Source organism: Chironomus tepperi, unplaced genomic scaffold (assembly GCF_022539635.2).
Source record: "Chironomus tepperi strain 1889 unplaced genomic scaffold, CSIRO-AGI_Ctep_v1 contig_73, whole genome shotgun sequence".
Lineage (NCBI taxonomy): Eukaryota > Metazoa > Arthropoda > Insecta > Diptera > Chironomidae > Chironomus > Chironomus tepperi.
Window position 1 is genome coordinate 1,611,636 of NW_027226195.1, and position 11,213 is coordinate 1,622,848.

Sequence of the window (11,213 nt, forward strand, 5' to 3'; positions counted from 1 at the left end):
CTGTAGCGTGTCACTTGGGGCTGCAGTCCAGAATGGGACCCAACCAATCCATTGACTCACTGAAGCTACTTCGGCCTCTAAAGAGTCTTACATTATTTATAGTAGAAAATTGGATTAAAAATCTGAATCTGAATCTGTTTTAAGAATAAAACGCTTATTAGCTTATTTAAGACACCAAAAAATGCCCATTTATTAACACCCATCACTTATGAATCACCCCATTAAACTTGAAAACAAAACAAAACAATATAATCACGGCACAAGGAAAAAATTATCATCCTCACAAACAAAGTCGCGATAAATATGTAAATTTTTAAGCGTATCGTCTATGTATTTATTCAGCGGACCTTCAAAACCGCCAAATTCAGCAGGTAGACAGTCTTTATCAATGAATTTATACAATGTCTCAAATCCAGATGTGTGGCAGTGCAACTTTTCGTACAGTGACTTAGTAAAAAATGGCTTTATAAATTTAATGACTTTGTTGATGACGGATGAGCAGTTCACGAGATGAATCTGCTTAATATCAATGCACGTTGCTTCCTGTCCAAATTGTAAAAAGTGCATTGTTGCTGATGGATGTGCCATTAATTTCATAAAATGTTGAAATGTGAAATTTTCAGCATCAAAAATTAAAATTAATCCTTTTTCGTTAAGTCCAATGAGATTATACATGTCGTGGATCATTAAAGATATTCTGTATATATCAATAAGAACGAAATTATTGACATTTGTATCAGCAATCCTGTTGACTTCAATGGCATATCCTTTTTTTGATAGTTTTGGAAGTCTGGTGTATTGGCTGGAAAAATTGTGTGAAAGGATGTTAAGGTAGTGATTAATTTTATAGGAAAATTATTAGTTGTGAAGGTTTTGAGGAAGTAAAACAACTTTTGGGTTCGAGTTGAGCCAGTCTGGAAAGCACATGGTGTAGAAAAGGTGAAAAATTGTATCCGAAAGTGGGCGTGTCGCTAGTCTGGAGTCGAATAAGGTTTTTCAAGATCCAGACCAAGACTTTCTAGTCTCCTGTAAGTAGTCTTGGTTTCTATCTCTATCATTGTCTCTGTTTCTCCGAAAACTCATCAAAACAATACTTCGGGCAACTCTAAAATCGGATTAGTTTTAATCCGATTATAATTAACTTAATCCGCGGAGCTCGGGTTCCTCACCACTGGATTAGAGTTCCCCGAAGTCTCGTTTCAACGAATTTTCCAGATTGATGTCCATGTCTGTCTACATCTCTTGGTAAGCACACGGCATTGAAGTCTCCGATAATTCAGTCTTAACCCGACTTTCCTCTGGTCTGAGGACAAATTTCATCAAATCTTGAGTCACTCTGCCTTATTGTTGCATTTTCGTCCATTTCCTTTCTATGTGCCTTAAAGATCTAACTATCCTCAATCCAAACCAATAATTCTACTTCCACAACATTGATCTTCACATTGACATTTTAATCAATCAACCTACGCCGTTTTCAAGATTCTTCTAAATTCTTCCGATTCTACATCTCTTTTTGTAAAAAGATATTGATGCTTAATTCTAAATTCAACATTTGTGACAAGAAGCTTCTGTGCTTCTTCAAGGTTGAAGTCACATACTTTAAGATAGCGAAACAGAATGACTCTTGCTGAAATAATGCATAAAGTTAGATTCTGTAATAAATTAAGTCAGAAATCTACATACGAATTTTTTTAGGAATATGAGGCTGACTTGATATCCATTCCTCGAATTTTGCAATAATTTCTGTATTTGATTCCAAAATATTTTCAATTCTCTCTGAAGATTCACTCATTTTGATTAAAAGACTGGATTGGAACTGAGCATCTTCAAAATGTTGAGTTCATGGATTTTTAAAATTCTAAGCTATAATAACTGTTCCTCATAAAAAAAACAAGCTTCATTTGGATACCTGCACTCATCGTGACATTCGTTTTTGTTGCACGTATTGTTGCTTAATTAATTCAATTCAAATATTTTTTTGCGGAACTTGTATTGCTGAAAAGATGTTTATGACGTCATTTTCGTCGTATGATTTTAAAACGTCATCGACATGATGTGTCGCTCAAACGCAGACAATCTCGAGTGGATAAAAATACGTTATCTAGATAATGTATATGACCAAATGTCTGTTGCGCGACACAAAATTCATGGAAAGAAGCTGTCGATTGAGGAAGGATTGCATTTGGAATCTGGAATTGGGCCACTGTTAGCCAGTCATAGAGCTACTCTTTGGTGATATCTATAGGATGTCATGGATCACAATTGATCTGGACAGCCACTAAAGTGAGTGATTAAGTAAGTACCTACTTAATAGCAAGCTTATATCCAGTTGACGTCTAGTTAGTTCTAAAGTATTATTGTATATTCCAGTGATGTTTAAACTCTGTGCCGCGGCACGCTAGTTTGCTGTCGTTTTCTGGAAATGCCATGAACTACTTGCCATGTGCGGTTTGAACCTAGACTTACCTCCTTGGTACAAAAAGGTTTGACAGTACTGGTCTGATGCTAACATGGTACCTTATAAGCATGCTTAGTGTCTTTTAAACTTTGCCAATTATATTTTGAGTTTGTCCAAAATTGCAGTCATCCAGCCTCCAGACAGGATAAACTATAAGGACAGTTGAAAATTGCAGAGCTGCGCATGGAGCATTAGGTTCATAGACGATTCTTAATTATTTAATATCATACACACAATTTAACCCAGTGATCGGAAACCCTAGCATACCATGTTTTTCATATCCAGCCTGACCTAATAACAAATTAATCAAACTTTTGTGCATATAATAAGTCATTAATACATAATTTTATTCATCTACAAGAAAAAAGTTGTCATTATTGCCTATAAAGTCACGATGCTTATGCAAATCTTCAACTACATTTTCCACATATTCAGCTAAAGTTCCATTTACTCCACCATATTCTATCGGCAGACAATCCTTACTGATGAATTCATGCAACGTCTCTAGATTTGTATGAAAATGCATGCTTTCCCTAACTTCTTTGGTAAAGAATGGCTTAAAAAATGAAATAACTCTGCTGGCAATTGACGAGCAGTTGACTAGATGTATTTGCTTAAGACTGCAGCATGTAGCTTCCTGTCCATAGTGCAAAAAGTGTAATACCGTTGGTGCATGTGCCACAAGCTTCAAAAAATGTCTTAATGTAAATCCAGTTGCATCATAAATTGATATAAGTCCATTTGTGACTGGATCAAAAGCATCATTCATATCATTTATCATGTAGATATTTTTGAATAAATCCTTTAAGATGAAGTCATTCACATTTGAGTTGACAAGTCGATATGACTCGAGGGAGTAGCCTTCTTTAGTTAGTTTAGGGAATGGAGTGAATTGACTAAAAATAGGAGAAATTAAGATATAAATTACATAGGTTATTACGATGTGCAACAGAGTTTAAAAGTGAGAAATTACAATGGAACATAAATGTTGAGCTAGTTATGTTGAAGATTTCGAAATCTTGAATGTAGCTGTTACATGAGCTATTACGGATTGGTTTCGGAATTTTTAAATGTTTATTGCTTGCTCGAAGCAAATAACTTTGCGGCATGGCTACTATTTCGTAGCCGGTACCCGATCGGCACATATTGAAATGTTACCACCACGGCGACGAGGTGGCAGTATACTTAAAGCTCAGTGGCTGCCACTTGGCAAATCCTGTTGTTTTCGCCACCTGGTCGCCGTGGTGGCAACATTTCAATATGTGCCGATCGGGTAGTCGATGTCAGTTCGGAGTTAGACCTGATTAAGCGTTATTTCAAGACTAAATCAGCACGACTAAGCTTCCCGAAGTCTCGATATTGACATATTTTCGAAACTAAGACCGAAACTGGAACCAAGACCGAAAAGTGAATATTATCTAGTTCTCGACATACGTATATTCAGACCCAGAAAGGGAAGTCATGGTCTCAGTATCGAGCAACTATAGACACAATGCAGACAACAGGCCTAATTTTTGGAACTTCACACAATTCACAGAGCGATCATGTCTATGAACATAATTCTTTAGCAACAAGCAATGATCCGGCAGTGATCATCGACTACCATCGGAATCAACTCTTAGCAACTTCCTAGGATTTCGATCATTACATGACAACTCTAGCTGAGCTACATTCGCGAATAGTATCAAGGCAAAACTACGTCATCATGATGTCGGATCGATTAACTGACCTGCGGAATTCGGGAATAATCAACTTACATAGTATTCATAGATCGTTTAAATTCATCAGCATCAGGATCCCGGTCAGTAAACAAATATTGATTTTTAATTCTAAATTTCGCATTTAAGTCCAGTAACTTTTTGGCCTTCTCAAGATCATTGTCACATGTTTTCATATAGCGCAGCAAAACAGATCTGTCTGTAAAAGTTTGTTTATAAATTTTAGTGCTAATTTGTGCTCAGATCGTCGAAAATGACGTAGATTTGAGGTTTGCACATCATCTTATTGTATATAAATATTTACGTGCATTCTACGTCATGAGGGATCGTTCGGAAATGACGTAACACTTAGAGGAACTTCCCAATTCTGGTAAGGAACAACAATTTTGGTTCATGACTTTGTCGCAAACCATTACGGCGATGGAAGCCATTTTTACCGTTACGTAACTTCCAAACGTTCCCTAACTTTCACTAACTTTCACTTTACTCACAAATATTGTTCGGAATGTGTGGCTGCGTAGATATCCACTCTTCAAATTTGCACAAATCTTCATAATTAACTTCAATTAATTTATCTAGACTCTCGGTAAATTCACTCATTTCGTGCCAACAGCTTAACAACAACTGAAAATAATTTCGGTTTAATGTGTGATTATGGTAGTTGCGTTGTCATAAATTCAGTCGACTGAAGGTTAAGTGTACATTATGAAGAGATGCTGTTGAAATTACTGTTGTTGAATTTGCAGGTTTATGTACAGTTTTTACACAATGAAGTTTTGATACAAATTCAAATGTTTTGGGAATTGTTTGTATTATGTTGTGGAAGAGAAAGAGGAGTTGACACCACGCATCTACAACACGGGATTGGCCTCCGCTATCACTCTCGAATGCCAGTAAGATCTGGATCTAACTGGATCTTGTTTTATTGGTCAGGAAGTGATCTAGATCTTACTGGATCTCATTTTGTAGGTCTGGAAGTGAACTTGATACAACTGGATCTTATTTTGTGGACCGGAAACTGACCTATTAATCAATTGCTAATCGTTTGGACAAAAATGCGCTGAAGTGACTCAATAAAAACGAGTACTTTTTTAATTTTATGTATCAAACTTAACAATTTTTATTTACTTTTGCCTTACAATTCACAATTCCATCAATTTTCTTCATGTATTAGGAAAAAATTATCATCATTTGCTACATACTCGATGTGTTCATGTAAATTCCTTAATGTTTCTTCAAAATAGTCATTCAATGATCCATTACAACCATCAAATTCAACCGGAAGATACTCTTTGTCAATAAACTTGTGTAATGACTCGAAACCATTAGGATGGAAGTGCATGTTGTCCCTGAATTCCTTTGATAAGAATGGCTTGATAATCGATACAAACTTGCTGACTATTTGTGAACAATTAACAACGTGAAGCTGCTTAACATCAACACATGTTGAATCTTGTCCAAATTGCATAAAATGTATCATAGTTGGTAGCTGTGACAATATTTTCGTAAAATATGAGAATGTGAATCCATTTGTATCGTAGATTGAAATAATTCCATTTATGTCTGGTTTAATAACATTATTCATATCATGGATCATGTATTGTACTCTTATCATGTCTTTTAGAATGAAATCATCTGGATTAAAACTGACAGCACGATATGATTCGATGAGATATCCTTCCTTACTCAATTTTGGGAATGCGGTGAATTGACTGGAATTAAATAAAAATGTTTAAAATTTTAATAAACACCTAAATCAGGCATAGGCAACCCTGTATTTTTGTGGCACTCCTTAGAAGTAAGCCACGACCGAAACTGCAAACGACTGGTTCATGGAATTTCCAAAGTTTTAGGATTTTCCTCAAGTCTAAACAAGGGAATGTTCGGAATTCACGTAGATTAAGATCTTGTTACTTCTCAAACTGACGTAATTTCCGAATATTCCCCAACTAAGAAATCCAGTCAAACAATCAATTTGACTTCTATCTCAGTAAATTTTCCAGTTATGGAAGACAAATTGAGTTCGCTACAGTTCGCTAAGGACTGATTGAAATTTGTAATAAATTTTATACTTCACAAGCATCTGCAGAAATAAAATCCATACAAATTCAATTGGTTTTTAGCGAACTGAATCAAACACAAGTCGACTTCGACCTCTGAGATCTTTGTCTACTTACACTGTCTTTATAGCTCGCTGAAATTCTTCTGAATCGACATTACGATCAGTGAACAGATATGGATGCTTAATCTTGAACTTGACATTTTTGTCCAATAAATCTTTGGCCTTTTCCAGATCGAATTTGCAAACTTTTAAGAATCTTATTAAGACTGCTCTTGCTGTAAATATTGAAATTATTTTCTATTCAAATTCAATTAACAGTAAGGTTTTCCGATCAATTCTCGAGACCAAGACCGAGACTTCCCGGCAGACTCAGTCTAGAGTCTCAGTCTCGGTCTCGGCATCAGGAACTCTTAATTTGCATTAAATTACTTACGGATATTCTTAGGAATATGAGGTTGACTTGATATCCATTCTTCAAAATTTTGTAAACTTTCACTGTTTTCTTCAATTAATTTTTGGAGAGTTTCAGCTATTTTGCTCATTCCGATACAAAATATCAAACACAACTGAACTAATAACAATAAAAATTATGCCGTGATATTTTTGGAAAGGTCAAACGAGTTTATTCTCAAAGAAGTAATGTGAATCGTCTAATAGAAAAATGCCTTAAGCAGCAGAATGCAGTTGTTAGAGCAGAGGTGTGGCTTGGCAATTTCTAAAAAACTTGATTTTTTGTATATTTGACACTATTTGATATTTTGCTTATTTATTTATTATCGTTCTTTGAATATTTTAAAATTTTACATTTCAAAATGTAAAAAATGTAAATTTATAGATTTTTACATATCAAGAAATATTTACAATAATTATAGAAAGCTTACAAATTCACAAAAAAGTGTTTTAAAATTATCAAAAAAATTAAAAAATATGTTTAAAGATTTTTTTAATGTTAAGTCTGAATTAGACAGTCTGATCACTATGAATGTTTATTTGAAACTGGTATGTATTGTTGATCAAAATTTTGTTGCATGTTCATAATAATCATTTATTTTTTTAATTGTCTAACAGAATTACCAAAATCTGTGAACTTTACCCGAGTGAAACAAATGCTACGTCACGAAAAGACACATCAAATCTAAGCCGTGTCTATTTGGCGGTCACGAAAGGCGGAATACTCAGGTAACGAGTTACAAGTGACAAAAACCAGACAAAAATGACAAACTATTCACTTGATTATAGACGGTGTCTAAGTAAAGAGAACAACTAAAGCTCTCGGCTAGGCAGTATATATTATGTAATCCCAACAGATAACAAACATGAAAATGGTCAAAAAATGGAGCATGTTCAGATAAACTGATTGATTTTACTCAAGATTACACCAATTTGGATAAGCATGTTCTTTGTCTGTTGGGTTAGGTCATTAAAATTCAATTCTAGAGTCAACAACTTAACATAATATCTATGGTATTTCCCGAAAAGCATACGATGCATATGGCCAGAAGTCCAGCCACATGCCGACTAGACTCTGGTCTAGAATCATATTTCATCGAATCTGATCTTCGACCAGAGTCATTTTGGTTTAGAACAAGAATTTTTGCAATTTTTAGAACGTCTGCTATTGGGGTCAACTAAATATTGTGTTAAGTTATGGATTTGTGACTTGTATCTTAACTTCTTTGTTTATTAGGTATCGTAAAGTAAACCAAATTTTAGAGTACGAGAGAACGACATCAAAAAAATTATTCATGATTAAACATTGACTGTTTCAAATGTACTAATTAGGAAGTAAGACAGTAATCCCTAAGATAAAGCCGCAAACCCATTTAATATTAGCTTTAAAAATTAAAAACTATTTACTGCTTAAGTAGAAAAAAGTTGTCATTATTTGTTATAAAATCACGATGTTTACGTAAATTACTCAACGTATCTTCCATATATTCATCTAAAGTTCCCTCACATCCACCAAAATCGACTGGTAGACAGTCTTTGCTTACATACTCATGCAGTCCATCATAGTTTGATGAATGAAAATGCATAATTTCGGACAATTCCCTAGTTATGAATGGTTTAATAAATCTCTGAACCTTGCTGACAATCGATGAGCAATTAACATAATGAATTTGTCTTATGTCTATACAGTCAGCTTCCTGGACATACTGTAGGAAATTAATGACTGTTGGTGCATGCGATACCATTTTCATAAAATGCCAAATTGAGAAGTTTTTTGCATCAAAAATTGCAATAAGTCCATTCGTGTTTGGCTCTTTTAAGGATGTTAAGTCGTGGATCATAAAAACTGACTTAAACAAGTCTTTCAGGCTAAAATAATCTAAACTGGGGTCGACAAGACGATAAACTTCTACTGTGCATCCATCTTTTGTCTTCTTAGGAAGTGCCATGAATTGTCTACAAATAGAAAATAATTAATGTCAAATGCCAAGGAAATAGTGTCAAATGTGGATTTCTATTTTGGGGACAGTTCGTAAATGATGTCACTTGGGAATAGAAATAATGAGCTTCCTTTAGAAGTCTATATGACAATAGCATAAAGCATGACATTGCATTGATACATTGGAATTAACCATATTGAAGGGAATATTCGGAAGTTACGTAATGTTAGGCATAGTGACTTCCCTCGCATCAAACTTGCATGCTTCGCAGTTAACGTCTAAAACTGGCTCTATCGTTGACTGCTTTTTGTCACTGTCTCAAAACAGACTTCTTCCAACTGTCCCCTAGGTGTTACGTAATTTCCAAATGCACCCTTCAATATGGAGAATTCCAATTTATCTATTGATTACCATGCAATATGAGAATGTCGTAAAGACGTCATAGAAATGGCAAGACGTCATATAATTCGGACATCATTTATGAACCTTCCCAACATGGACAATAAGGAGCTTATAAGACTAAAGTTCAACTCACACTGTATTACTGACTTTGTGAAACTCTTCAGAGTCAATATCGCGATCAGCAAAAAGATATTGATGCTTGATCCGGAACTTTACGTTGATATCAAGAAGTTTCTTGGCTTCTTCAAGGTCAAAGTTGCATACTTTCAAGTAACGAAGCAGAATGGGTCTGGCTGTAAGAAAAGGAATGAGATTTCAATGATTGACGGGTGCGATGGGATTTGGGGCTCTGGAAGTCAGAGTTGCAAAACAGGCACAACTGGAAGTATCGGTTTTGATGAATTCTCGAGACTTAGACTGGAACTGAGGCTATAGGAGAGTTATCACTAGTGTCGGTCTCTACAAAACTTGAAACCGAAACCGGTCAATCCTGGTCTGGAAATTGATATCAATCTTAAGCTATTCAGAGCAAGAATAAAGTTTTAGAGCAGAGATTACCAACTTGTATGTCGCAACGCATTTGTTAGACACGTAAAGACACAAAAGAGGTTTTTCACCACTGCTGTAGATAAATATACGAAGTTGTATAAAATATTTGAAACAAATGGTAATTAATAAGAAGCATATCATCTTGTATTCTGTATTACGTGATAAATAAATACAGAAGTCCAATGAAATATTTTACAGCAGGTTCTATCATTTAACAATAAAAACACGAAATTCTGTGTTAATAGATCCAAAATATGAAAGACAAACTTTCAATGAAGACTAAAGTTCCATAACCTTTACTATAATACTAAACAGGACCGTAACCTGAAATTTTTCTATGTGGCGCATCCAAAGCTAACTGGCTCAATCGGTACGGTACAATGGTATACCTGGTATAACAACCTGATCCGTACCAATGGTGTCGTACCGTGTCGTACCACAGCACCACCGGAGAAATCTGTCCCTGTCTACATATCTGATTCTAAAAGAGCACTTTTATATTAGGATTCCTACAAAACTGCAGGCCTATAGACAGCTATAGACGAACTTCAGTCCAAAATTGTAATCCTGCTCATCTATAACACAAGAACTGTCTGACGTTCTTGGCCAAATCCAACTTTCGAATGACTTAACATCATTTAAAATACTCACGAATATTCTTAGGTATATGATCCTGATTTGATATCCATTCCTTTAATTTCTCAAGACTCTCATGGTGTTCCTTAAAAACTTTATCAATGCTTGTCTCGGAGGTACTCATTTCGCATCAAAATTCACAAATCAACTGAAAATTCTCTCAAAGAATATTGTCAAAAATTCCCAATACATCTGGTAGATTTACAAGAACTGGATTTAGAAGCAAAAAAAAGTCTCATACTACGAGATGACGATACTCGATAATCTCTGTGACGTTTTTTTTCGTCTTTTTTGCAAATTCTAGAATGTATGCAAAATTAATAAAACAGAACCTGTTGTGAATCAAGCAAAAATTCATTTGAATATTCAACAGATGGAACTGAATTTAAGCTGACTGCTTTAATTTAAATCATTTATCATACAGAGAAATTATTTTGTAGATTATAATCAGCATTAATTCATAACTTTTTGAACAGATTAAAACTGTTATGGAATAAAGGGTCCAATACTCTAAATGTTGTCCTTTAAAGTGCTTAATATGATATTTTTTAGGCAGTCCGAATATCACAAACTGGTTAATTGATCAAAAATCCGGCTCCAGCCTGGCGTGACTTACTTATAGTTAGATTTTATTTCAATCATGCCAAACTTATATCAGCCTGAAACCAGATTTCGAGTCGAATAGTCGATTTGCGCTATTCGGGCAGAGTTGACCTATATGGTCTATATGTCCAAGCAGGCAACTTCACTGTAGTTTGATTTCAAAACAAATTGGATTTACTTGAAATTTGAGTTGATAAGACTTAAGGCAGCTCAAGAATCAGTAATGGATATTTTTTCTACTGAATCTTGTGAAGTATATCATTTCACACTAATTTCAATCGGTTCTTATCGCTTTGACCTCTGGATTAAATGTTCAAAGTGTATTTACGACAAAATTGTTTTGAATCATTAATATTTAAATTCATACAAACTGTTAATGACTTCTGTAAACGGAC

The 11,213-nt window shown here is 34.7% G+C and overlaps 3 protein-coding genes and 1 long non-coding RNA gene across 4 annotated transcripts; 1 reads left to right on the top strand and 3 right to left on the bottom strand.

The window, feature by feature from the left end:
- The first annotated feature begins 242 nt into the window (after window positions 1–242).
- LOC139100912 (uncharacterized) lies at window positions 243–3,190 on the top strand. The gene is made up of 3 exons (XR_011545485.1): window positions 243–2,295; window positions 2,371–2,513; window positions 2,584–3,190. It is a non-coding gene; the product is annotated as an uncharacterized lncRNA (long non-coding RNA).
- Window positions 2,782–4,812, bottom strand: LOC139100911 (alpha-tocopherol transfer protein-like). Its single transcript, XM_070653683.1, has 3 exons — window positions 4,668–4,812; window positions 4,216–4,375; window positions 2,782–3,354 (listed from the first exon to the last, which is right to left on the bottom strand). Exons 1-3 carry the CDS (start codon window positions 4,774–4,776, stop codon window positions 2,805–2,807), a joined length of 819 nt encoding a protein of 272 aa, XP_070509784.1. The 5' UTR covers window positions 4,777–4,812; the 3' UTR covers window positions 2,782–2,804.
- Window positions 4,813–5,263: 451 nt separating this feature from the next.
- Window positions 5,264–6,996, bottom strand: LOC139100908 (alpha-tocopherol transfer protein-like). Its single transcript, XM_070653681.1, has 3 exons — window positions 6,672–6,996; window positions 6,354–6,513; window positions 5,264–5,888 (listed from the first exon to the last, which is right to left on the bottom strand). Exons 1-3 carry the CDS (start codon window positions 6,778–6,780, stop codon window positions 5,330–5,332), a joined length of 828 nt encoding a protein of 275 aa, XP_070509782.1. The 5' UTR covers window positions 6,781–6,996; the 3' UTR covers window positions 5,264–5,329.
- Window positions 6,997–7,898: 902 nt separating this feature from the next.
- Window positions 7,899–10,402, bottom strand: LOC139100910 (alpha-tocopherol transfer protein-like). Its single transcript, XM_070653682.1, has 3 exons — window positions 10,231–10,402; window positions 9,164–9,323; window positions 7,899–8,644 (listed from the first exon to the last, which is right to left on the bottom strand). Exons 1-3 carry the CDS (start codon window positions 10,337–10,339, stop codon window positions 8,092–8,094), a joined length of 822 nt encoding a protein of 273 aa, XP_070509783.1. The 5' UTR covers window positions 10,340–10,402; the 3' UTR covers window positions 7,899–8,091.
- Between the last annotated feature and the right edge of the window lie 811 nt (window positions 10,403–11,213).

Excerpts from the sequence above, each read along its gene's own strand:
- LOC139100911 (XM_070653683.1), bottom strand. The coding sequence starts at position 4,776 with ATGAGTGAATTTACCGAGAGTCTAGATAAATTAATTGAAGTTAATTAT. Across the intron at positions 4,376-4,667 it reads ACACATTCCGAACAATATTT|ACAGATCTGTTTTGCTGCGC; the intron begins GTGAGTAAAGTG and ends AAACTTTTACAG. Across the intron at positions 3,355-4,215 it reads AAACGATCTATGAATACTAT|TCAATTCACTCCATTCCCTA; the intron begins GTAAGTTGATTA and ends TCCTATTTTTAG.
- LOC139100908 (XM_070653681.1), bottom strand. The coding sequence starts at position 6,780 with ATGAGCAAAATAGCTGAAACTCTCCAAAAATTAATTGAAGAAAACAGT. Across the intron at positions 6,514-6,671 it reads TCATATTCCTAAGAATATCC|CAAGAGCAGTCTTAATAAGA; the intron begins GTAAGTAATTTA and ends CAATATTTACAG. Across the intron at positions 5,889-6,353 it reads CAGCGAGCTATAAAGACAGT|TCAATTCACCGCATTCCCAA; the intron begins GTAAGTAGACAA and ends ATTTAATTCCAG.
- LOC139100910 (XM_070653682.1), bottom strand. The coding sequence starts at position 10,339 with ATGAGTACCTCCGAGACAAGCATTGATAAAGTTTTTAAGGAACACCAT. Across the intron at positions 9,324-10,230 it reads TCATATACCTAAGAATATTC|CCAGACCCATTCTGCTTCGT; the intron begins GTGAGTATTTTA and ends CTTTTCTTACAG. Across the intron at positions 8,645-9,163 it reads CACAAAGTCAGTAATACAGT|ACAATTCATGGCACTTCCTA; the intron begins GTGAGTTGAACT and ends TTCTATTTGTAG.